The sequence below is a fragment of the Acipenser ruthenus genome, chromosome 27, assembly GCF_902713425.1.
Source record: "Acipenser ruthenus chromosome 27, fAciRut3.2 maternal haplotype, whole genome shotgun sequence".
Lineage (NCBI taxonomy): Eukaryota > Metazoa > Chordata > Actinopteri > Acipenseriformes > Acipenseridae > Acipenser > Acipenser ruthenus.
Window position 1 is genome coordinate 23840476 of NC_081215.1, and position 25315 is coordinate 23865790.

Sequence of the window (25315 nt, forward strand, 5' to 3'; positions counted from 1 at the left end):
CTTTGGTGAGAGGCTGGATTCCCATATAATGAAGCAATGCATTATTTATAAGGGCAACATATTGAGAATATAATTGCTATTTTTACAGTTGCAGCTAATCTTAAAACATTGGAGAAAACATTCCTGTGTATTGCTGCACATTTCTCATTAGGTTTCGCTTTAACTATAAACATATTGTTCTGTGTAGCCCTTTAGTGTACATTTTCAAAATAATTTATAGAGAAATTGAAGTAATAAAGAAAACATTTTGTCCAAACGTGTTTACCTTTTTAGTTATTACTGGAAATAAATACATTTTGCATATAAAAAAGCATATTTTAACACATATTAAAGTATTTTGAAAAGGGCAAACATCTGCTGTTCTCTTGGGATATTAAGACCCCAGTTCATTAAAAATGAATGGCTAAAATCAAAGTTAGATCATTCTAAAATAAGTTCAGTTGCTGCAATAGCCTGGATAGATTGAACCTTCTTGGAAACTCCAGATGTACATGAACACATACTAAGGTTTATTCACAGGACACCTGCTGCTTGAAAAATAGAAGTGCTGTTTTTTTTTTTTATAGTGGGCCTAAGTAAATTTTAGTGTGAAGTCAAAAAGGCACTGTAAAGAAAGACTCTCTTAGGTTTTCCTTTTGGTTTGAAGGAAGACACCATCAGGGAATTTCTTTTCTTCACTTTTCTCCCCAACAGCAAATGCAATGAAAGATGAGAGAGAAAGACACATAATAAACACATTCAACAATTCAGCAGTTCAGTGCTTTGCAGTTGTCATGGGATTTGTTTCTGCTTTTCAATATACATTTAGATGGCACATAGATGCATGGCATACACCTACACATATTATGAATTACACAACATTGGTGTGAATAACTGTCTGTGAAATTATTTAACCTAAACTTGAACAACATCCCTAACCTACATATTTGATACATCAAAAGACATTCCTATTGAAGTTAGGAGTGCTGATACATTTCACCGTAAACTGTCCTTACAAGAACTAGACAACTCAATACTTTATTTCTCAAAGGTCTCAAACACTGGTTGAAACTTTCTCATGTTGTAATGAGACAGGAATTTTCTCTTGTAAATTGGAGACTGTGGAAATCATCTTTGAGAGTATCTGTATTTCAGAGAAATAGGAAACGCATTGGACTTTGGTATTTGAAAGGATTCTTTTCCTGTTAGGTTAATGTATTCCAACAAGCTCCATTAACTGTTGTTAATTTGTATGGTTCTGGAGTTACAGCCATGCATTGCCCTGCCACAACAGGATTAGTTGCACATACATTATGTATAACCTTTTGCTTTGTTGCAAAGAGCTAATCCCAGTTTAATATGGCTGGTCTTTTTAATTTTGCAGTTTCACTTCCAATCTGCTTCTGCTAATCTACACATACTGTATTGCTTAACGTTTTTAGCATTAGGTTACTTAAGTTAATTTTACTCCAGCCTAGGATATATAATTGAAGAAGGGTCAGTGTTATTTTGAAAAAAAAGAGAAAGTATTTAGATCTACATATAAATGTGATTAGTTTACTGGTCTACTGTTTTAAAAGGAGTAACCATTCCTATTCTACTAGAGCGGTCTGCAGTGTTGGTTATACAGCACTGATTAGGTCTGCAGTGTTGAAAGACTTAATATTGAACTTTGCAAAGTGCTTGGCATCAGTTTCAAGCAGGAACTAAAACTCCCTTTTCATTACTGTAGACATCTTGACAAGATCAGCTCCTGGTTTTTGTATTGATGGACAAACTCCCAGAGAATTCCAGTTCTCCAAAGATATAATTGTATTCCCTTTTCTACACTCTATTTCAAAATTAAACTTCAATTATTGTTAGATATTTTTGGTTTCTTTACCCTCAAAATCAACATTTATAAGCCTACTTCTTAAAGAGTAAGTAGCAGGGTTCCGAAAAATAGACCATTACACGTCCCCACGTGTTGCTACAACTATTTAAATAGCTTACCTGTAATTTTTCTTTTCATTGTTAATATCCTGACAACTTTTTACACTAATAACTTGAAAGTCTGTTTCAAAGCTATTTTCAAAATAGCTGCTCTAGTGCACTGGGGTTTGAGATCTGTCTCTAAATCACAACAAGTGCTCTGGCTTTTCTGTTCCGTACCACATCATGGATCGTTCTTGCTGTGTTTCCTGTTTGACAATGTGGGCAATAATCCTTACACTATCAGTGTACTACAGCGGACATTTTGAAAAGAGCTTTGAAACAGACTTCAAAGTTATAAGTGTAAAAAGTTATCAGGATTTTAGCAATGAAAAGAAAGATTATTTAAATGGAACCCTGCTACTTACTCTTTAAGAGGTGTTCACACCGGACGTGACGCGCAGCTGCCTGTTCAAAGCGGTGCTTTGTGTTGCCACTGACCCCTGTTCATACTGGAGGCAGCAAGGGGAAAGTAGGTGGGTGGTCTGTTATGACATCACACGTGGATATATTGAACGCAGGATTCACAAGCAGCATAGATGATAGAATCATCTATTTTTTGTTTTAAATATATTTTAAAGGAAGTAATTTTTTTGGCGGACTACTGTGGTAACCTGTAACATGTAATTACATGTATTAGAAAACAGACTCTCTTTTTTAATATTTAAGTAAAATCATATATATTATTTTAACTGGGTTAATTTAACATAAACTGGATGTAAAACAGCTTTTTCAGCTTTATATTATCTAAATCAGAATTGGTTAAAAGCATTCAGTATTACACCAACATTAGAAATAAGAAACTATTTATGCACTTAAGAATCAAAGTTAGGACATGATTTCTAGATATCTGTTTGTGGCATTCAGTTTGTTAGTGTTTAACTAATATGCATTGGGAGTGCTGCCCCTAAAAATTGCAAATAGGCCAGAACAAACTGACCTAAAAACCTACTTACTAAATAGTAAATGTATGTTAGATAATTATTGTGATATGAGAAGCACTATTTCAGACTAAAAGTACAGACTTCCCCGAAGTCAAGCTACTTTCTTGTAATGTGCAAACCTGAATATATTTAAACCATGTAATGTTTGATTTGTGGGTTGGCATTTTTTTTTTATCAAAGTATCTTGTGCTTTCTTTATTGTACTCTCTATATTTTCTCTAAGTTAGCCTAATGATGACATTACACTTGGTTAATGTACTAACCCTAACCCAGCTAAAATGGTTAGACATAAGAACAGTGAAGCTGCAAAGTGATCGGTTCCCGCATGGTGATCACATTTCCAACCGATATTGAAGATTTCTTGTGTTGGTTGTGTGCATGGATGGATTTGTTTAAATCTTTCTCATAAAGTATGTGTTCAAAGTGGCATGCTATTCAATCCGTAAGACAGAGCACAAGGAGGTTAAGTGACTTGCTCAGGGTCACACAATGAGTCAGTGGCTGAGGTGGGATTTGAACCGGGGACCTCCTGGTTACAAGCCCTTTTCTTTAACCACTGGACCACACAGCATATGTATTTTGTGAATGTGGACTTATTTAAAACTTGTTTAACCTATATCTTATTTAAACATCCTGATTGGAACTTGTATGCTTTTTGTAAATTTGTCGGATTTCAACTGCTAGTATAAACTATTTCAGATGCTGACTGTATATTTGCAGCATTTTCCTCAGGCAAAATCTAATGGTAGCTTTCACTTGGACCTATGACCTAAGATGGCTACCATATTGTGTCATAACACGGTTCTGTATTAGATCTGCCACTGTTTAGATCATTAAAATAGACCCCTGGAACCGTGTTGTTCAAGTAATCATTCACTGCCCTTTGCAGAGTCTATGCAGTCCTCTAAAAGGCAAATACAAGTAACTGATTAATTGGCATGCTTAAAATGTGTCTGGGAGTATATGCCTTTGCCACATCCCCAGTAGCAATCAGGAATGTGGGTCACTCATTTTTCATGTTCTCTTCTACTGTACCAAAGGGAATTAAATGAACTAGCTTATTGTTGCTATTTTGGTGTGCTGCAAAAGGGGGTATTTTTCACACTGAATGAAAAGTAATTGTAATTGTGCTACAGTACATCACTGAAGGTGTCACCGAATAAATTACTGATTTGGTGTCTTTGTATATTAGTAATTTCATGGCTATAATGAGGCTAAAAGTTGGCCATATATATTAAAACACCCCATACAATGAATCAAAATTCTCAGGTGTGATCATTAACCTTAAAATACTTTTTCCTTCCTTGATAGCTTGGCAGGTTTAGGCTCTGTGTCGTGTCCTGCCACAGGAGTGATTAATACTGTAGATGCTGTCTCAGCATGCAATTAACATTCTTTTTGGCGTGTCACTTGAAGTTTTTTGATGCAGTGCACTTTGATAGAGGTTTGGAAGATGGTAGGTCCCTCAATTGCTTCCCCTGGGTGGGGGGAGGGGACTTTTCACAGAAACTTTGCAACAATGATGTTACAAGGAGTTGAGTTCAAATTAATGAAGTCATCAGGGACATAACAGAGATTCACCAGCTGCACTAAAGCAAATGAAATGCTATTTCAACATCTTGCAGCTTGGTCTCATAAGGATTTGATAATCGCTTTTACTGTAAAAGCCGAGGGAAATCATATTTGTAAAACAGACGTCAATTTGAAAGAAATTGTAAGTATGGCCTTCACAAAATTGTAATTTTGCACTTAAGAAGCATATTGTCCTTTGAGTCCCTCTTCTTGCAGAGATTCAGGACCTCTCATCAGACGTCCCAAAAACACTCATGTATAGGACACAGTGGCCTGGAACAGTGTCTACCAGCCCAATAGAGAGAGAGACTAAAAAGACAGCTGCCAACAAGGCAATCAGTGGTTGCTTTAGGCTCTCAATTTCATGGGGTGTTATTCATCCTTTATGGAAACCACTATTTCAGAATAAGCAGGTAAAGGTGGAGCTGTTTGAGTGAAATTAAAGAACATGAAAGGATAGAATCTGTGTTCCCAGTTATGGAAAAGGGGGGGGGGGGGGGGGTTCTATATCCCTGGTCAAAGTTACATAAAACATCTACAGAAAAAGAGTGCCCTTGTTGCATTCTACACCAGTGGAAATAATTATTCTGTAAATGGTTTAAACTAGTAGTCCAGTATGTTAAAAGAGAGTGTGAACTTTAATCTACCTGGAAAGTATAAAATATATGATAATTGAAGCCCTACTTTTAATAAGTGAAAATTATTTAAATAAAAAAAATAGCGATGAATGAAAAACCGAACTACAGGACAGGAATTGTCTGATTATCCTATGTTAATTGTGATTTGTTCTCCATTCTGTAACCTTATCACACAAACAGTACTACAGAGAATTCAACTTAAGAGCTTTGTGAGTATGTCTCGTCTTCTGAATAATGCAGCCTTCATTTAGAATGTGCTGATTTTGACTTAAATTATCTTATATTATCTTTTGCAGACTCTTAAATTGTAAATATACAGTTGGTGTAACTTAACTACACTACTCAGATCCATGTTTCAGGTGTTCTTACATTCCTTTGAATATACAGTTCTCATTAGCAACCACCCACTTGGTTTTGTTGTATGCAGATGATCTTTTTTTTTTTTTTTTTTACACAAATCTCTTTAATTTAAAACATGTTTAATGTTTATACATCACATGGATATGAACCATGTGAGCTTTGCCACAGTAGGTAGATATGAATAGTCTTCCAATGCAGCTATTCTATCTTAATGAATAAAATATCAGTCTAACCACTTTCTCTTACATTGTGTTGACAGTAAGGCTGTATTTTGGCGTCTACTAATGTTTTAAAACATAAAATATTAACTTGTTGTTATGTACTGTACTTTCCTTGACAGAAAATGAATGCAAAACAAGGGGTAAAGAGGGCTGTAATCTTAACAGCACATTTTGTATGAAAGAGGTTTTTGAAGTCATCGTGAAACAGTGTTTTTGGATTTTAAGTTGTGGTGACACATTGCTCTAGTAGCCTACAGTATATGTTTTTTGATGTACAGCAGTTGTACTATTTTATCTTTAACTATTGTTGGATGGAGTGTATTTGGGGTCCAGTGGCTGAATGCATAATTTCACTTGCCTATAATAAACCCCCACAGCCAATCAGGTAGAGCAGTCCTTATCCCACTGATACAGTAGGTGCCTTCTAAAATCTCACAGAACTCTACAATTTAGAAACTCTCTCCAAATGGCAACATACATTTCAAGTGGCCCAAGGGACCTGAATGTTACCAAAGCACACAATTAATGACCACTGCTATGGACATTACTGCTTAATTGAAATCCACACCAAGAGTGGGACTGTTTTGATTTGTACATTCAGTTTGATGCTCCAGGGGTGAAAAATTTGAAATTGTAAATTCTATCCTAGTTAGTGTCATACTTTACTGCATCGCATTCAAGATCGCTTAAAACGACGCTGTTTGTCAATGACTGGCTGTCAGAAATTCAGCAAAATGGTCAGATTATGTTGTTGACGGGTAGTTTGATGGATGCCTAAATGTTTACATAAATTCAATAGTAAAAAGAAGCTGGTGCCTTAGTGATGAATTATGTAACTGGTGTTGATTCTTTCTCGTTTCAGTGGATTTAATGGGTTGTTTAATTTGATAACCCCCCCCCCCCCCCCGCTTAATTCTTTATATCCCCTTCTTAGTATAGTTATTGGGCCTATTAACCCTAGCAGTGATGAATAATTCATGCTTCAGTACCCAGGTTTCCAAGACGACCCCAGTAGATCAGCACATCACTGGCGTTCCTTCTCCTCAGGATTTAATTGTATGGCTGGAGAGACAAGCAGCACCCAAATGAAATTTGAAGTGTAGGTTTTGTTCTTGAGGCTATCTTATGAATACTGCTTAATGTATACCTATAATTCCTGTGATATAGGTGATTTTAAATATAGGCAATGAAGTCTGTTTGTCAGTGGTTTGGCTATAGTTGAATGGCCCCTTTCTTTCTGTAAAACATAGCATAAGCAATGCACAGGAGAAATGTTTTGCATTTACTTCTGTTTTTAGTTTTGACACAACATAGCCTGCTCTCAGTGCAAGTTGGTACAGAAGATTGTAAATCTAAATGTGAGAAGATTGGCTGACAATGCCAGGTTATCTTGATTGGTGATGATGTCATTCTTCTATTTTAGTTTTCCTTGTTTTACTTTTGACAGGAAGCTGATATGAAGTTGTTTGTGCTCAAGTGATCTGAAGACAACTGCCTATCGTCTACAGATTTTGTAAGTACATGTGCTTATGATTATTATTGTTATTAAATATATAATTAATAAGAGCTTGAAATAAGTTATTGTTATGTTTGTGATTACCATATTGGTTATTTAATCCTTTGTGTGATCCTAGATTTCTTTCAATTGGAATTTTAGAACTTAGAATTTGGAGTTATGGATTATGAAAAAAAAAACATATATCAGTCTAAACTGTAGCGAATTTAACCCCTGCACGCATTTACAGCTAAGTGGTTTTCTGTACTTTGCAAAATATAGGTGGTGTTATCTGGAGGAAGTCACAAAATGAAAGTGTCATCTGCAGCAAGAGGGTAGAAAGCAAATAAGTTGGCTGACTCTGAATTTTAGTTCTTGGTAATCCAGTAAATAGTTTCTACATATGTCAAGAAACTTAGCAAAACATTGCACAGATGGATGGCATTAATATATATAGGAAAAGTAAATACATACCGTATACATGCTGAGTTGACTTAATGAAGTGTGTCCTCCAGTGGAAGTGATACCCTGAGTACCAGATGATTACCAGGTTTGAATAGAAGAATGACATTGAATAGATTCATTCAACCTCTTTATCAAATGTCAGGTTAGCTGTAATTTTCATCTTACAAATAAGGCAAAGAAGTGTGACCCGTAACCTGAATATATATATATATATATATATTTTAAAAGCTCCTTCTGTTTTGATTGATTCATTTATAACACCTTACTTAGTTCTTCAAAGAATCCTTTTTCTTGCTGTTTTAGAGTGTTTAGAAATGGCTCTGATTACAGATCAGACTGGAGAGATCAGTAATAATCTTATTCATAAATGTAGCAGCACAATTTTTGTAAAACCCAACTGGGAACATATAAAAGAAAACAATTATCAAAGGTTTCAGGCTCTACCATTTGTAATTTATCAAAGAAAATGTCCAGGGGAAATGCTCCAGTGCTTTAAGCAACTGAAATAGTGCAGAATAACATAACCACAAACAAGATATTTATGTATTTATTTACTTTACCTTAATTGCTGTACATACTGCAGTTAAGCTGCGTTTCGATCCTGTGTTCAAGCACCACAGTTTAATTGACCACCCCCATTTAGAATACTGCATAAAACAAAGTGCAGTAAAAAAATACCTTCCATGCCCCATTCCACAACAATGCTCCAGAAGCGTTATATTTTAAAACCTATAGCAATCACTGTCAAGTGCTACTTGTCAGGAAAGAAGAGATGCATTTCCAGTAAACATTTACACCTGTGTTCCAGTGTTACTACTTGTTGAGGGGTGAACATTCCACAGTACAGTGAACAAGGAAATGCGCTCTGAATTCCATGCTACAGTGGTTCAGTTCTGCAAGTACAATATGGCATTTTTATTGGCGTCATTGCACTTTTGTCTACATTTACCTCTATTTCATTAACAGCCACGGTCACCAATAGGTAATATGTTGACAAAGAAGAGTAGTTCTGTGGGAATAGTGAGTATCAAAAAGATATCTTGAATGCTTTGAAAGATGTGACCTCTCAAACATGGCACTTTTTCACTGCTCATTTTTGTCCAATTATGGGCACCCTTAAAGGCCCATAACTTTAAAAAATCCTTTTAGGTACTTCCATATGCGATATCAGAAGAATATAAGGGTGAGGTGGAGACCACTGGTCCATGTGTCATGGGATTACCCTATTATAATGTATCCACTATAAATAGAACACTCTGCTGCTTCCCAGTAACCAGTATGTTACAGCTACATTTTATAATTCCTGGAAAAATATGTTAAATACATAAATATAAACTTGAAACACATCAGCATTTTTTTTTATATAGTTTAAACAGACATTTAAGGTGGTTTGCTTTTTTTACATGCCAATAATTATGATAAATGATGTTACAAATTGGCAGCCGTTTCCTGTGTATAAGACAACCAAATGACATACAGTACTGTAGATTGACTTGAACAGCTCTTTGTCTCTAGGCCTGACAGTCACTTCATGGATCTAAGGCAAGGGCCTGTTAAATGGGGTTGGTTTTGTTCTCATTTTTCGACATCCTCCTGTGGTGTTGAGTTTAAGGTAATATAGAGACAAGCCTTCAGAAGAAGACAAGTTTACTATTTTAAGCTAAGTCACTTTGCTGCAGTGATTAATGGGGTTATTCTGTTCACTTTTTAATCATACTCTCATGCTAGAAACTTTGCATACTTTAAGGAGTGAAGAAAGAGATACAGCGTCCTTTATCTAAACAAACAGGTCAGTATATCAGAGTCACTACAATGCAGTAGCTGGAGCTGAAGGTGGAATTCGTTATTTTATTGCCTGAGAGCGAAGTGAGCCTTCACAAGCTATGTTGTATCTAATTATATTCTATGTTTCTTAATGAGTGCACGCTGAGTCATGTCTAATCAAAGAGAAGCCTTGGGTTATGTGTATGTTTACTATGGACCAATTTTTTCAACAAACACTATAATGCCCAATCCTGTATAATGCAGTCATATTATATGCAATAGATGTACTGTTTGTAATCAATTGTTAAAAAAAAAAAAAAAAAAAAAAAAAAAGTTTAACTGTGGTTCAGTATCTAGAGGCTTTTTTTCTGTTAATAGGGTGAAAGTTCAGAAGCATTCAGAGAAAGAACCATTTGACCTCAAGATATTATTTTGAGGTAATGTTCTAAGTTTCATTATACAAATCATATTTACACTTCTGTGTGTGTGGAAGCAGTTATCTGCTAAAATTGCACGTATGTTTTTTCTTTTTTTTTTTTTTGTTTATTTAGATGGTTCATAAAGATGTACACTCCATCTTGTATAGCAGCACTTTCATATTTTTTTTTTGTATTGTTACTGTACTTTTGCTCTTTCCTACACTCCTTTTTTAAGTAACAAAAATAATTCCCCACAGCCAAGGAGCCAGCTGAAGAGAAAGATTTGTGGAAAGTAGTGACTGTTACATTTCATTAGGATGAGTTTTTGTGAAATTTCAAGGGTGAATTAGTTGTCTGGTCATACAGTAATTGAACATGCAAAAACAAGTGCAGGGGCTGTCTCTGATAATAGATCGCTAAATGGAAAGCCTGCATGGTTATTGCAAAAGGTAGCAGATGTTAGTTCATCGCAGTTTATAGCTTCTGTCCGGTTTGAATTATTTGTTTTCTATTAATGATGACTTGAAATGTCAGTATCCTGCGAGGTAGTACATATTGAAGTTTTTTTTTTTTTTTCTGTATGCTACTGTTAGGATTGTGTTGCTACATCGTACTGGGACCTGTGCATTCTGCTACAAACTCACTTTAGGAAATTGCACACCTCTCTTACTATTTTTTTTTTTTACATTTACTCTTAAATTGATTTTTATTCATATTGAAAATCCCTAAACTAGGCTATTTAACTTATGTGAAGGGTTGCTTTTAACAGTTTAATAATAGAAAGTGGAACATCCATTGCTAGTCTGTTGCTAGGCAATCAGCTGCAAAAAAAACCTTGAAACTTGGATCCTTAAAACTTTTTTATTTGGCACTAGACACCAGATAATTGAAACTGGACTTAATCCATTGCTGCTAGGGAGATAATCTCTCTGAGATTGTTGCAGGTTATGATATTACCCTTTAGAGATGATCTACTGTGTTTGTTTCAATGTGGATTACGCTTGGGTTTGGGTAACAACCCTGAAAAAAGCCTTTTGCATTAAAAAATAAAAATGGTAGGAAGCCTTTTATAGAAGGCCTTTATTTTCTATCCCTCATAATTGAGGTGAACATTGTGTGCATCTGAAAAATGCCATCCCTCGACCTGGTTCTTACACACCCGTCAATGCATTAGCCTCCCTTGAGTTCTGACAGCATGCTTTTCATCTCACATCTCCAAGCAGCTATTGGGGGTCAGTTATTTAAATTGTTGTGTGCTTCCAGGCCACTACAAATCCAGGTTCAAAAACTGAAAGGCCAGTCTTCTCATTAGCGAAAGGATACCCATTATTCTCTCCACTTTCTTGTTTTTGTAAAGACTGTTGCATTGGTTAAGGGGTGTCTTCTTTATTAATTTTTATTGATACAGCACTGGAGTTGTATTTTTGGTAAAAAAAAAAAAAAAATAGCAGTGGTTCCCTAAGTTTGCGGATTCTCAATTAATCATTTAGCTGTCTGAATGTATTGTTAGTACTTCATGAAATACCTAATTAACTTTCAATGACATTAGTATGTTTAATGAAGAAAAGACTTGGTAGTAAGTTCTGGCATCTGTTCAGCATGCCCTTTTTAAAAATTGGTATGACCTCTTTTGGATTCATCATGCAGTTGCTACTGACAAATTATAACGTTTGCCACTCAACAGCTCAATACTGCCTTCCTTCCACCAACCTTCTTCTGCTGAATCAAGCTACTCACATTTGTGATCATAGTCCTACTTTTCCATCAGCAGCAAACAATTCAATCTGCTCTCGATATGAGATATGAACTCAGATCGCACCAAGTCACAGAAATGACATTTGACAGTCATTATTGCAAACAAAGACATAATACAACTGAATACATTTCTGCTGTTTCCTGAAAACTAATGAGACAATTTTAACTATAGCAAGCAGGGATGCATAGCAGTTTCACCCATTCCAGGTTTTACTACCAGCTTGATTAGACACATCGTATAGATAACAAGCTCAGGTGTGTCTTGTAAAACTAGGAACTGCTGTGCAATGGGAGTCTTATTTCCCATCCCTGGCAAAGGTGCCAATCAATAGCATTGTATTCTAAGTATATGCATATCATGAATTAAGAAACAAGTGAAGAACCAAAAAAAAGATTCTCAGGACAATAAAAGTGGGACCAGTAAAAATGTTTATAAAGCTTCAAATAAACAGTTACTCTCAGGTGAAGTCCTCAGTGGTGCTTTACTTTTGTTCACAAAAACTCCCATTCCTTGTTGTGGAAAAAAAAAAAAAAACTAACAAAAAACTAAAGCTGCATAATGTTAGTTTTCAACCTCTTTAATCAACATATTTTGACTGCTGTAGAACAAGAAAAATCTTTGATTGCAATATTTGAATTCTTGTTGGGGGAAGCTCCTATTCTCACTGTGTTTGTGCAGCTCACAGTGCTTTGTAATGTTAAATGTAACTTGTGGAATTTCTGCTTAGCGGTCCGTCCAGAATCTCAAGAGGTTTTTGCTGAGGGCTCCCGAGTGGCGCATCCAGTAAAAGCACTTGCGTAGAGTGCCGGATGCGCCCTATAGTCTGGACGTCGCGAGTTCGAGTCCAGGCTGTTCCTTTGCCGACCGAGGACGGGAGCTCCCAGGGGGCGGCGCTCAATTGGCCGAGCGTCGCCCGGGGGGAGGGAGGGTTAGGTCGGCCAGGGTGTCCTCGGCGCACCAGCGACCCCTGTAGTCTGGCCGGGCTCTTGCGGGTTTGCCTGTAAGCTGACCGAGAGCTGCGTTGTCCTCCGACGCTGTAGCTCTTGGGTGGCTGCATGGTGAGTCCGCAGTGTGAAAAAAAGCGGTCGGCTGACGGCACACGCTTCGGAGGACAGTGTGTGTTCGTCTTCGCCCTCCCGAGTCAGTGCAGGGGTGGTAGCGGTGAGCTGAGCATAATAAAATAATTGGCAACGACTAAATTAAAAAAAAAAAAAAAAAAGGTTTTTGCTGCAGTTCTAACCCTTTCTGATGAATCATGTCACTCAAGGTTCATTTAAGGTTATTATGAACAGTAAGTGAAAGCCAGTACTGTGCATTAAAATTGTTTATTCAGTTGAACTGTTGCTGTGTCAGTGAAAGGCAAATAGAGAAGCAAAAGCGTTCATTTTTTTTGCTACACGTTAATAAATGTGACATGGTATTTTATCAGCTTGACCATATCTATTTGCATGAATGAGCTAAGTCATGAATAACATAAATTGACAGTTATGAGAGCAGTCTAAGAAAGGGCCTATATATACAGTACAAATATATATTCACAGCCCAAGTCATGACTGTAAACAGCTTTTACAAATACAAACTTAAAGCATTTTTTTCTGTTATATTTTGGCCATATCATTATAATTTGCTGGGCTCAGTATAATGTACCTTGAGTTTGGAGTTTACACAAAAATGTGTCCTAAATTCTTTGCTGAGGAATAGAGGCTGTCTGCTGTATTTCTTGCCACTCAAGTCTGCAGTCGTCTTTTTTTTCAGACTGATAATGAACAATGTATCTTTATCTATGACATTTCATCCACAGAGATCTACAACTGTGACTGGCTTTGTATGCTTTTCTTCACTTTTATTGACCTCTTCAAACACTCATGCCATTTAAATCTAATCTCTGTCAAAAGGATGGCTTTTATTTCCTCAAGATTCACTTTGTATGTGTCTTTCCTGCACTTGAATAACTATTTTTTTTTTTACAGCAAAGGTCACAACATTGTGAAGAAACTGATTAAATTTGTCTCACCATCTTGTTGTGGAACGTCTTTGTAAGAAGGAAAACAGCAATGTGTGAAAATTTAGTCAGTAGATAGGCCAAATACAACAGTTTTAAATTCCACAAACTGGTCAAAATATTTAAAGGTTACAATTTTTAAACTGCAATAATATAACAACGGGACTTTTGAAAGGGCAGCTCACTTACATTCCCAGGGCCAAATTTAATTCCAAAGCACATTATCAACATAGTGCCATTGTCCTGTCTCTTGAATGTCAATTTAAATAAAAACGAATATGGTACTGCATGTCTCTATATGATATTTGAAGTTACAGTAATTAGACATACCGTTACAACAAAGATTGTTTGCGTGTATCAACCCTTTAAAACCTGCTGGTGCGTGCAAAATGTTATTGTCTTATGAATAAGACTGTAGGCTGTAATTGGTCAGTAGTGTAAGTCACACTGTTTATTTCTGTTTTCTGAGTAAATATATTTGAGTGACATTTTCTTGTGTCATAATCAAATGTTTATGAATCAGGAACATGTATTTTCCCCCATTTAATTGTCTTTACTCCCACACTTTCCTGAATAATGACAGCAAGTGTTTTTTTTTTTTGTTTGTTTTTTTTTTAATAAGTGTTGTGTTGTATCAGTAACTGATAAAAAAGACTTGCCTCATAAAATGCAATAATTCCTTTGTTCCATACGCTACACAGCAAACATTATGATTTGATTTGTTGTTAAATATTGATAAATACCATAAATATAATATAGTTAAAGCTGCATTGTTATTTAATTGTTTTATGTAGCCTTCTGTGTTGTTCCATATATTAGCCTTCAACTTAATGACAGTTTTACTGTAGCTGAAACCGACTTGATTACAACTCTTATTTCTTTGAGAGAAACACTGTGGTTCTGTTACTACAGAGCATCGAAGGAGATTTTACAGAATGTGACATCTTGTGAGTCTTCTGGGTTTTCAAATGGATTGCTACTAGCTACTTAAAAGGAAACACCAGATCAACATGGGCTCAAAGACTTCTTAAATATGTGAAGAAAAACACATGGGACACTACATGTAAGCTTTTGATCCCATTAAACCAATTGCACAATTTATTTAACCTTACATTTTGATATCTGTAATATTGGTAGCATTTTTGTGTCTAGGAGAAATGGCATTTCGGGAGACATGATGAGGCTAGATATCATACCTGACCCTTTTCCACTGAGTTTTAGGTCAGTGTCATTTCCATTCTGTTATCAGGTTACGTTGGGTGACTAATTATTTACAACAGTTATGGGGTAAAATTTTAAAGGTGTGTTAGTGAGTTAGGGTGTGTGTTACATTGATATTGAAAAACAATCTACTATTTTTAAAGCTTTACTTGGTGTGTACTGTGCATATATGTAGGACCCTACTGTACCCTGGTGTATTGTTGGAAACAGACCTGTACTTATCCTGCTGGTAAGTTTAGAAACAAAAACTAAAGGTTTGACTGCTTTATAGTACAGTACTCAGTTGGTGAAGTATTTTAATTAGAAGTCTTACGCTTCCGTTCCCATTATTTCAACGGATCCCTGCAGAACTTAGTTAATCATTCCATTTGAAAGCCCTGCTATGTATGTTGGCAGGTCGAGAGGTTTTTTAAGTAATAGCAGACTGTCAATCCTAAATAATACATGCATGCTACCGTCTCTGTGAATTGCAGTTACAGTTAAACACTTATGTTAATAACTTGGTGGATACATTTTCATTTATGGGCTGTCAAAGTGGCTATCCAAGCGAGTTACCTTGTGTTTAGATGAACAATGCTGAAGTTGCCTGGAAAAGCACTGTGTAAACTTATATGACCTATAGTTAAAGTCTGGCTATATCAGCCAGTCAGTAGTCAAACAATTTGTCTCCCCAGGAAAAGGCACGACTGTGGTGTGCAGCTGGAGGAGTGCCGAATGGCATTGTAGCTGTGACAAGTTGTCGATCTTGTCTGGGGTTTGTTAATGACTCTCCCACAGCTTGGGGAGGTACAGTAAGATTGCCAGAGACACCGTCACCCTCACTTCAGTGGTCTAGGGAGAACCCCATCCTCGTAGAATTTCTGTGAAGTGCACCCTGATTGACATCCAGCACTTACAGTATTTACCTTACATGTATTCACAATATGGTTGAAGGTATACAAACATTTGGAGGTTTTTGCTTTATATAAAAACAAAAACAGAAAGAATATTATTTTCATTATTTTTTTCTTTCTTTCTAAAACAGAGCTTTTTTTTCACTGCAATGCCCGCTAGAGAGAGTGAAACCTATGACAACTTCCTCATTTGTTACTGTCCAGATTGTTATTTCATGTATTTCATTTGGCCATATGGGAGCCTTGTGATTCCTTGTGACATACTGGTATTACCTAAAGAAAAAACAAATACATACATACATACATACATTTGTACACTGATGTGCAAAGGTCTTAGACATGTTGCATTTTTCTACTTTGATGCATTATTATTTGATGCAACAATTTACTCAAAGCCTCCACTAGTGTTTTCTACTATTATAACAACCTTGACTTGCATAAAGAAGGAAAAACATTGCGTGAAATAGCTTGCATCACTCGATTTTCAAGGTGTGGTATCCGAAGCATAATCAACAAGTACAGAGAAACGTCATCTGAAATTGACAATCCTTAAGGAATATAAAGAAGACAAGAGTTGAATTCACAACATAACTGGCAGAAGACACAGGTGTCGTTGTCCATCCATCAACAGTATGAAGGTCACTCTTGAAATCAGGTCTTAAAGGATGTGTTGCAGTAAGAATACCTCTGTTCAGAAAGGGGAACTAACAGGCTAAAATATGCACAAGAACATGGACAATGACACCTGTGCCTTCTGCCAGTTCTGTTGTCAAAATCAAATTCTGAAAACACAAAAACTTAAATATTTAAGAATTAATGAAATAGCTAATCAGCTTTCTGAATCTATTAATTACCCAACAGAACATGTGCCAGTTGAAAATGCATTCTTGGCTCTCCAAGACAGAACTATAATGTATTATTCAGAAGCTGGGATTAGGCTCTGGAAATGAGGCGGTGATAATTCTCTTTCATTAAAATTATTTAAATCTTTCACTTGGACATTTATTGCTGTAAAGGATGAGATCTCAAATTCTTATGATATGATAATATGAAAAGGCCAGTTGAAGTTGGTTGCATCCCCTGCCATCTGAACCTGAGGAATTATATTTGACTGTTTGCATGTGTTTCTCAGAATTAAAAGGGGCTTGTCCTTCAGGTACTTTAAGTGTATCACCTTCTGCTGCTGTAGTAGGGAAGAATGTATTGGTTGTATAGCAGAGCTACTTATACAATTATCTTCATTTTCTGATTGCTGTGGAGATCAACATATTCACTGTCAAGGTTGCTGCATTAGCTCAGCATTTTCAGTTATACAGTCTAACTGCTAGAGTGGGAGAAACAGGGATATTTATACTAAATATTTGGTTCTCACTATGCTATTCTGGCAGCTTCCTCCTCAGCCTCCTTCACCAGTAAAGAATGTGATTTTTTTCCCCTCAACTGGCAGAATGAAAGAAAACCAATGAATGGTAATACTTTAACAATTGCTGCCAATCCACATATTCACAATGCACTCTCTCTATAAAAAGAAGCTAATTTATTTCGCTAAACATTGTTGAGGATACACCTGTAACGACAGTGAACAGAGATGGAAGGTTGCCACCATGTGGCTAACCCCAAATGTGTCCTGTGATACTTGAAACCTGTGGAGCACTCGCTTGGGCAAGCCTTTGGATACAGTAATTTGAATCATACTGTACCTGAAATCTGAGCCCCTCTTTACCTTTAAGAGTCTGCTCCTGTAAATGTGTTTTTTTTTTTTTTTTTTTTTTTCAATACTGCTGAATCTCAAATAGTAACTGGAATTTATTTTACTTTTGGCACACTTGTTGACAACTAAATAAAATAGCTTTACATATCATAATAAACAGCTACCCACTTAGTTGTATCTGACTCTGTTACACAAAAGTTTCAAGCACACTGTATGTCTGCTTCTTTTCTTCATAAAAAAATGGAAACATCCCTTTGATTAATAGGTGAGAGTGCAAGAGAAACTGTGCTTCAGGAACTGTTTCAGCCTTTTTTGGGGAGAATATATAATGGCTGTTTTTTTCTCAATGTGTTTGTTTCTGTTTTTGTACAGTTTTGTATGTTCTGCCTGAAATAGACTGGATGCCCTATTTATATGATCAAACTGTTCTGCATTATGACTCAAGTCATGTTCACACATTTCTGCCAGAAGATTACAGTAAACTTGAGTAGTTGTATCATTCTTAAGCCTGAATGTTTTGTTTTTACAAAGTAAAATTGTGTAGATTACAGTGTTTATGTGGTTATACTACTTTCTGTATTCTGTGTTATTTAAAAAAATAATCCTGCACGTGCTTTCAAGTCACCCACTGACACATATTTCATTTCACATTCAAGCATGTTGAGGCTATTATCTGTCAGATTACATGGCAAGGCTTTCAATAGCCCATTGTCATAGGAACATTCTTTTCTGTTGAGGTGTCTCTGAAGAAGTTAAATAAATTGGGAATAATGTAACATTTTTGCAGTATGACTGTTATCAAAGCAAATGTAATCCAGCTAATAGTTGATAAATATATATATATATATTTGTTTATGCTTATGTAGTGCTGTTGTTCACAAGGTAAACAAGGGAACCCAATTCCACTCAGCAGCAGTCTAACGTAAAGCTGTGCATTTCTTTCTTGGTAAGTTTTATTTCAGGGCTTGTTTTTTGTGACATGGGAAATCAAACTAGGATTGAGAGGTGGCAAATCAAGTGCCGTCTGGAGTATCTTTATATTTGCCTCTGTCTGTTCAAGTGATTTTGTGAGCTTAATTCTCTTCTGAATTACTTGCAACGTGTGTACTAAATTACAAATCCAATCCAATATTAAGTCCCAGAATAAAAACTGACAATCAAACGAGAATGTGCATATGCTGTCAACGGTAAAGTTCTTATCACATTGAATGTTCCTGATAGTTGCCACTTAATAATACAAATGATACTTCAGTAATATAAAACATAATATTATTTTCAAACGGAGGTGGTGAAAAAAATATCTTTTTTTTCTAAAACCTTTTTTTTTTTTCCTGCAGTGATAATATCATTTTTTTTGTGCTCATTCTCTTAACAGCTTGACTCAGCCAGATAATCTGAATATGCCCCGAAGTCCAACGTCAAGTGAAGATGAGATGGCACAGAGCTTTTCCGACTCTTCAATGGAATCAGAATCTGACAGCTCCAAAGAGGAAACCATCTATGAGACTATAAAAGCCACCACTGAGAAGCCAGTCAGCAGAATGGAAGACATACAGAACAACACTCTGGTCATCCGCATTATCATGCCTGATCTACAGCAGACGGTAAGAGTGTGATATCTAAAGGAACAGATAGCAGCTCCAAAAGAAAGCATTGTATTGATAGGGCAAGTAAACCAGTGTCTACTGTATGCGCATGGTTAGAAAATAAGCAGGTCAGAGGCTAGCGTTTTAAAATACCTTCTTGCTACATAAATACATGCACATATTATAGGAGAGTAAGGCTGAGGGAGTTTTTTGATTACCCATATTTGCAACAATAATGTTTTAATATTATTCTAAAACCTGTTTCTAAAATTATTTTAGCCATGACAAAAAGAGGATTAAAAATGAGTATTACTGTGGGCATTTTTAAGTTTAAATGTGTTAATTGCATTTTAAAATAATGTTACAAAACTATAAATAAAAACATAATTTAGTTTTTTTTTTGTGGGTGTGTGTGTGTTTCATTATATAACATAATTTTTGTTTGTTGTAATTTACACATTTACACTTGGGAGTAACAGATGCTGTAGTTCTAATGACGGTATTCCAACTTCTACAGTGAATATTTTCTCCAAAGTCACATCCAGAAAGTGCAACTGAAGGAGAAGTTTACCTCATAGAGTAGCTCCAGAGTGGTGGTCCTGTCACAAGCAGGTGCTTCTGCATACATCGTAAACTGTGTCCTTAACTTTAGATCTACCTCTGTTTAGTTAAATTGAATAGTCCCCAGGGTATTTGAGCATGCCCATCACGATTACCTCATTTCGAAAAGGGTTACCTCTTGAACCGTATTCAGTTTATTTATTACACATTCTGATTACCAGCTAATGCATCTGGCATTGACAAATAAACAGCGTTACTTGATATATTGGTGTAGAAAGGCCTGCTGCACAGCTGAACATTAAGGGACCGGATGATGAATCTTTGAAAAGATTAGCGTCTGATTATTTTCAAATTGTTTTTAAACACTCACTCAGCCATGCATTCTCAGATTTATAATCATTCAAAACAAAGTGGTTTTTCAGTGGTTTATGTACAGTGTTGTCACTCACAGATGTCTAGATTATGTTTGCAACTTAATATCATGTGTAATCTGTCAGTAGCAGTTAGCAGGGATATGAGAGAGAAATGTAAACTGATGTATTGAGAGTAAATAGACCTCGCAAGCTCCCACAGACACAGAAAGTGCCAGTCCGTATTTGTGCCAGTCCGTATTTTTTCAACTTTCAAACCTAAAACCTTATCTCACACAACTCAACATTGTGTAAAAGCATTTGATTGGGTTGGTTACACTGAAACATCAGTGAATCAGCACATTACAATGGGGTTTCTAATTCAAAGTCATAAAGTGTCATCACTGTGTAAACATTTCTGTAACCTAAACAAAGGATAGACCTCATACCCAGTCTGTAAGTCTCTGCGTGGCCTTGTGTGCCTTACCGGTAGGAGTGTGCTCTACTAATTCCATCCTTAACCTGTAGGAGTGGTTCCTGGCCAAGACTGACAACAGCTGATTCACATTGTATTCATATGACAGCTTACACTTTCAAGTGGTGGTGCTAATACACGGGAGTTTTTGAATAGCAATGAATGTATTACTGAACAATAAACAATACTTCAAGTTACAGTGCTCAACTGTTCTTAACGCCGAGATGCAGTAAATGATATGGATTAAATACACCAATTGTCTTCTCTGACATATTACAGTATAACGTTACAACATTACAGTGTTTGCCGACTGTAAGACTAAAATACAAAGAACCTGTTCTTAAAGCTGTACTGTTGTGTGCTTCTTCATCATACTGTACACCATTTCAATTAACCTTGCAATACTGCAGCTAAAATGGGTTGCACAGTACATCGGCTGCAAGTTTAATTTTCTACATGTGGCAGAGAGCATGAATTGTTTAATTATGTCATTAAATCATATGGTTAATGCATCATTTCATGACAGAGTTTCTGCTCATTCAAGTGAAAATATTGTTTAATAGGGAGTTTTTCAGGTGAAAAACAGATTGAACAGAAATCTGGCAAACATATTACCACCTGTGCCAAGCAAACTATACCAGCAATTAATATTATAATTATAGTACTAATAGTCTACAATACGGAATGGGGTACATATAGACTGGTAAATAAATTTAAAAAGAACATGTGACAAAGGTTGGAAAAGTGTTCAAACAGGTTTTAGCAATAGAAAAATAAAATCTGGCTTTCCTATGCAGTCTTCCAGATTTTAACTGCACCACATAATTGTGAGAGCAATGTGAGAGCAATGGTGACAGAGAGGTACCTGCAGTACAGCAGTTGTAGAAGATGCAAATACGGGCACAGACATGCAGTGTGTTATTTACGAATGCATCTGGATATTTTGTGCGCACATAGCCCATATGAGACTCCCCCTTTTAAATATTTTTTGTTCAGATAAAATAGTGACCTTTAATTTTGCTTGTAATTCATTTACGTCAAGATGCAAGTATTTCTTGTAATATGAGTAGACAACGATAGATTTATATAGGAGGACTTATTTTTTTACAGCAGCTGCTTAATGCATTTGAGGTCATAATTTATACAGACAAGCTTTCAAATGTAGATCCAGTGCTGCCTTCACTTTGTTTTATGCAAAAATGAACAATATCTTCCAAATGGTAAATGGTAGTCAGACTCAGACGTAAGTCTATGGTGGTACTATTTAAAATGTTAACATATCTATACTGTGGTAGCGATTTACAACATGTGTTACTTTATAATTAATTCAAATTCTGTGAACTGTTTTCTGGTTAACACTTCCACGTTGAACTAGCTATAATGTGATTTCATGTCATGATCTGTTAATGCCACACATTTTTCAGGCAAGTTCACAAACGTTTCCATTCTGGGTACATTCCAGTCGGTGTACATGATTCATTTCATCATGAATGTGCTTTACTTTCTAACTCTAATCAACACAGGTTTAGTGAGGTTTTGGGTTAGGTCATTAGGGACAACGTGGGTGCATTATTTATGCACACGTAGCAGTAAATACAATGGTAGGTTTAAAACATGCTGAACAAGTGAAAAAGAATAAACCTTTTGGGTATGTAGCCTTTATCAAGCTTGAAAAAACAATGCATCTAGTCTGTAAAAATACTGAATAGAAATGTGAGAAAACAAAGTTATATTTCAAATTGCAGGGCTAATGAGCTGCAGTTAGTTTTTTTATTTTTTGTATTGTAAGGACAATGCAAAACTGTCGGGCGACATTAACATGATACACAGCTGATTATGCTTACCCAGACTGTAAAAGCAAGACATATCCATGCGGGAACAGCTATTTACTATATATATATATATATATATATATATATATATATATATATATATATATATATATATATATATATATATTGACTTTGTGCAAAAGTCACTGTCTTAACATTTTCTCTGTGTTGAACAGAAATGTATGAGGTTTAACCCTGATGCTACAGTGTGGGTTGCTAAGCAACGGATCCTGTGCACGCTGAACCAGAGTTTGAAAGATGTCCTGAACTACGGCCTGTTTCAACCTGCCAGCAACGGACGAGATGGGAAGTTCTTGGATGAGGAACGGCTCCTTAGAGAATACCCACAACCAATCAACAAAGGAGTCCCATCTTTAGAGGTAAGGGTTCAAGGTAATTCTGCTCTCTTTAAAAGTTAAATATTGTTATTTGTAAAATGTTGCTGTATTGATGGAATTGAATTAAAATAATTATTCTGTTCTGTTATTTTAAATGTACCTTTTTTCAGAATGATAGTGCTAATGTTACAGGGTGAAGGCTGAGCATCTTGGTTTTAGAGCTCATTTCACCGACAGTGGACATAATCCTTAATGGCAGTGTATCACACAACACTGCCCGTTACACTAATATGTTAGTATTTTTTCTTCATTATGATATACTGTATATCCTGGTATAGCTGTGGCCTTTTTTTATAGCATTGTTTTGTTCCCTTTGAAAATATGCTAATCTTTATTTTTTCTGATTTAGTTTCGTTACAAGACGAGAGTCTACAAGCAAGCAAATGTTGACGAGAAACAATTTGCCAAACTGCACACAAAGGTAGGTAAACTTTTTAAAGTTAATTTGATTTTTGGTGGTGCATTAGAATGCTGGTAGCAATCCACTGATTCAAAAGAGACAAGATCAGAGCTATTGCATTCAGGACAGCATGCAGGGCCTTAATTGAATATCAGGTACATTAACATCAAAACTAATGTGCTAGGGCTTTTTAATTAAAGCCCCAACGAGCATCACATTCTCCAAAATTGTTTTGGCAAAGCTTACAGAATGGGAAGCATTGTGCAGTCTTTCAGCAAGACCCTTTCACCAGCTGATAGATACAAATCATCTTTTAATTTAGAAAATTGTGAAGGAAGATACTGCCAACAACACTGAGTTGTAATCATAGAGCAGTAATAGGTAGAGAAGGAGGATGTGCTAAATTGGTGTTAGATATACAGAAACAAGTTTTTAACTGAACAGCAAAGGAGGAATGAGACACATCTAATTTGTATGCAGTCGGTGGGGAAGTCATTTAACTTGCCTTAACCAATTCGGAGCAAAATTAACATATTAATTGAAATTATTATCTTAATGTGTATCCAGAACTAGATTAGTTTGTTCCAATAATTTAAGTAATTTGTTTGCAGAAACGCCATGCAAATATACTCAACAATCTCTGAGCTTGCTTTTAATTAATTATTTACACAATGTTATCAACCCCTCATAATAACTGCAAGTCTAAGTCAAGTTTCTATCTGATAAACAGGCTTTTTGTGTGTGTGTGTATGTGTGTGTGGGTGTGGGTGTGTGCGGGTGTGGGTGTGTGCGTGTGCATGTGTGTGATCTCAATATCGTTGCATCTGGGGATTGTATATATTTTTTAAACCTACAGTATTAGGTGAACATCTCGTACTAGCATCTGATGGTCAGCGATGCGTTACACCCAGGTCATATCACATCAATGCAGTTGACATTACTGGGTTATGTGTTACAGTGCCCAATTAAAAGCGTTTTGGCAACAGTGGATTTAACACACAATTCTGAAGGTACTTGGCTCAAGCTGGCCCAGTGTGGTGATTGGTTCACATAACACATTTTTTGGCGGCTCCTAGAATGCAGCCAAAACAGCTTGGGTTCCTGTGCATGTTATCAAACAATATGACAAACATGACATATACAGTAAAATAACGGTGAAGTTGTATGGCCCTGTGTTTCTGTTAGTGCTTGAAATATTTCTTAAAGCTGCATTAAACTGTAACCTGGTGTCTTTAAAACCTCATTGCCATGCTTGTTTAGGAAATGTCATTTGAATATGCAAAAAAAAAAGGTAATTTTGCCATGAATGGGAGTTTCTAGCATCATCATGGCAGTCCTTACCAAGGTGAAAACGTGGCCTAAAGCAGCATGAATCACTTCCACTTGTATCATCCTGGGATTCAGCCTCTAATCTATTTTAAAATGGCCTGAGATTCAAAAGGATAATTTGTTCCTGGAATATTTGTAATCAGCTTTGCATCTTGTTGTTCTGCTGTGGAGCTGCTGAAAACCTTCAAGCACAGCGCACTCACCCATTTTCCTTTTTATCTTAATATTTTTTAGGCCAACTTAAGAAAATTTATGGACCACATACATCATTGTCAGATGGATAAAATTATCAAGATGCTTGAAAGAGGACTGGACCCTAATTACCATGATCCAGAAACTGGTGGTATGAAAAGATTAGTTATTATTATTAATATTATTATTTTTTAATTGAGTGGCCAATTATTATTTTTTATTTATTTCTCCCCCAATTTGAAATGTTCAGTTATGTTTTTTTTCTCCTCACCGCAGCGAGTCCCCACACAGTATGGATCAATTGAACTTTGTTTATTTGTTGATGTAAACGAGTGGGTGTCCACAGAAAAAGCCCCCCTTTGTGTCGACGCAGAAATTCTGAAGTTCAGTCCATTTATATACCGTAATTTATTGTTGCATGCAGTCTGGCTGTGCTAAGCATGAGGAACAGCAGAGGGAGAAAGGGGGAACACAGCTGGTACACTTCAAAACAAATACAGGCAGTGCAAATGGAAAACTCCAGGCTCCTGTACTCATGCACTGAAATTCCAATGTACCTGAACAGCTAACTGCAGGGAGGAGTGGAGCAGATGTTTGAAAAAGTAACAAGTACAACTGATTCATATGCCAGTTTAATCTACTATACTGTGTGTTTTTGGGGCAAGAACAGTAATTAAATGCCAGCTTAGAAAAGAAACACAGTATGATTTTTCCTTGTCAGGACTGATAATTCAACCAGAAGGTATGAATTTCAATTGACAATGGCTGCTTGTCGGAGCAC

At 36.1% G+C, this 25315-nt stretch overlaps 1 protein-coding gene across 4 annotated transcripts in view; it reads left to right on the top strand.

Moving 5' to 3' along the window:
* Positions 1 to 25315, top strand: part of LOC117432277 (SH3 and multiple ankyrin repeat domains protein 2-like) — a 150013-nt gene that overhangs the window by 13802 nt on the left and 110896 nt on the right. For all 4 annotated transcript variants that reach the window (XM_059002118.1, XM_059002119.1, XM_034053954.3 and 1 more), the window contains exons 2-6: positions 7133 to 7198; positions 18787 to 19015; positions 22392 to 22595; positions 22963 to 23034; positions 24577 to 24685. In XM_059002118.1, the coding sequence (XP_058858101.1) occupies positions 18812 to 19015; positions 22392 to 22595; positions 22963 to 23034; positions 24577 to 24685 (589 nt within the window). In that variant the 5' untranslated portion in view covers positions 7133 to 7198; positions 18787 to 18811. The remainder of the gene's footprint in view (positions 1 to 7132; positions 7199 to 18786; positions 19016 to 22391; positions 22596 to 22962; positions 23035 to 24576; positions 24686 to 25315) is intronic.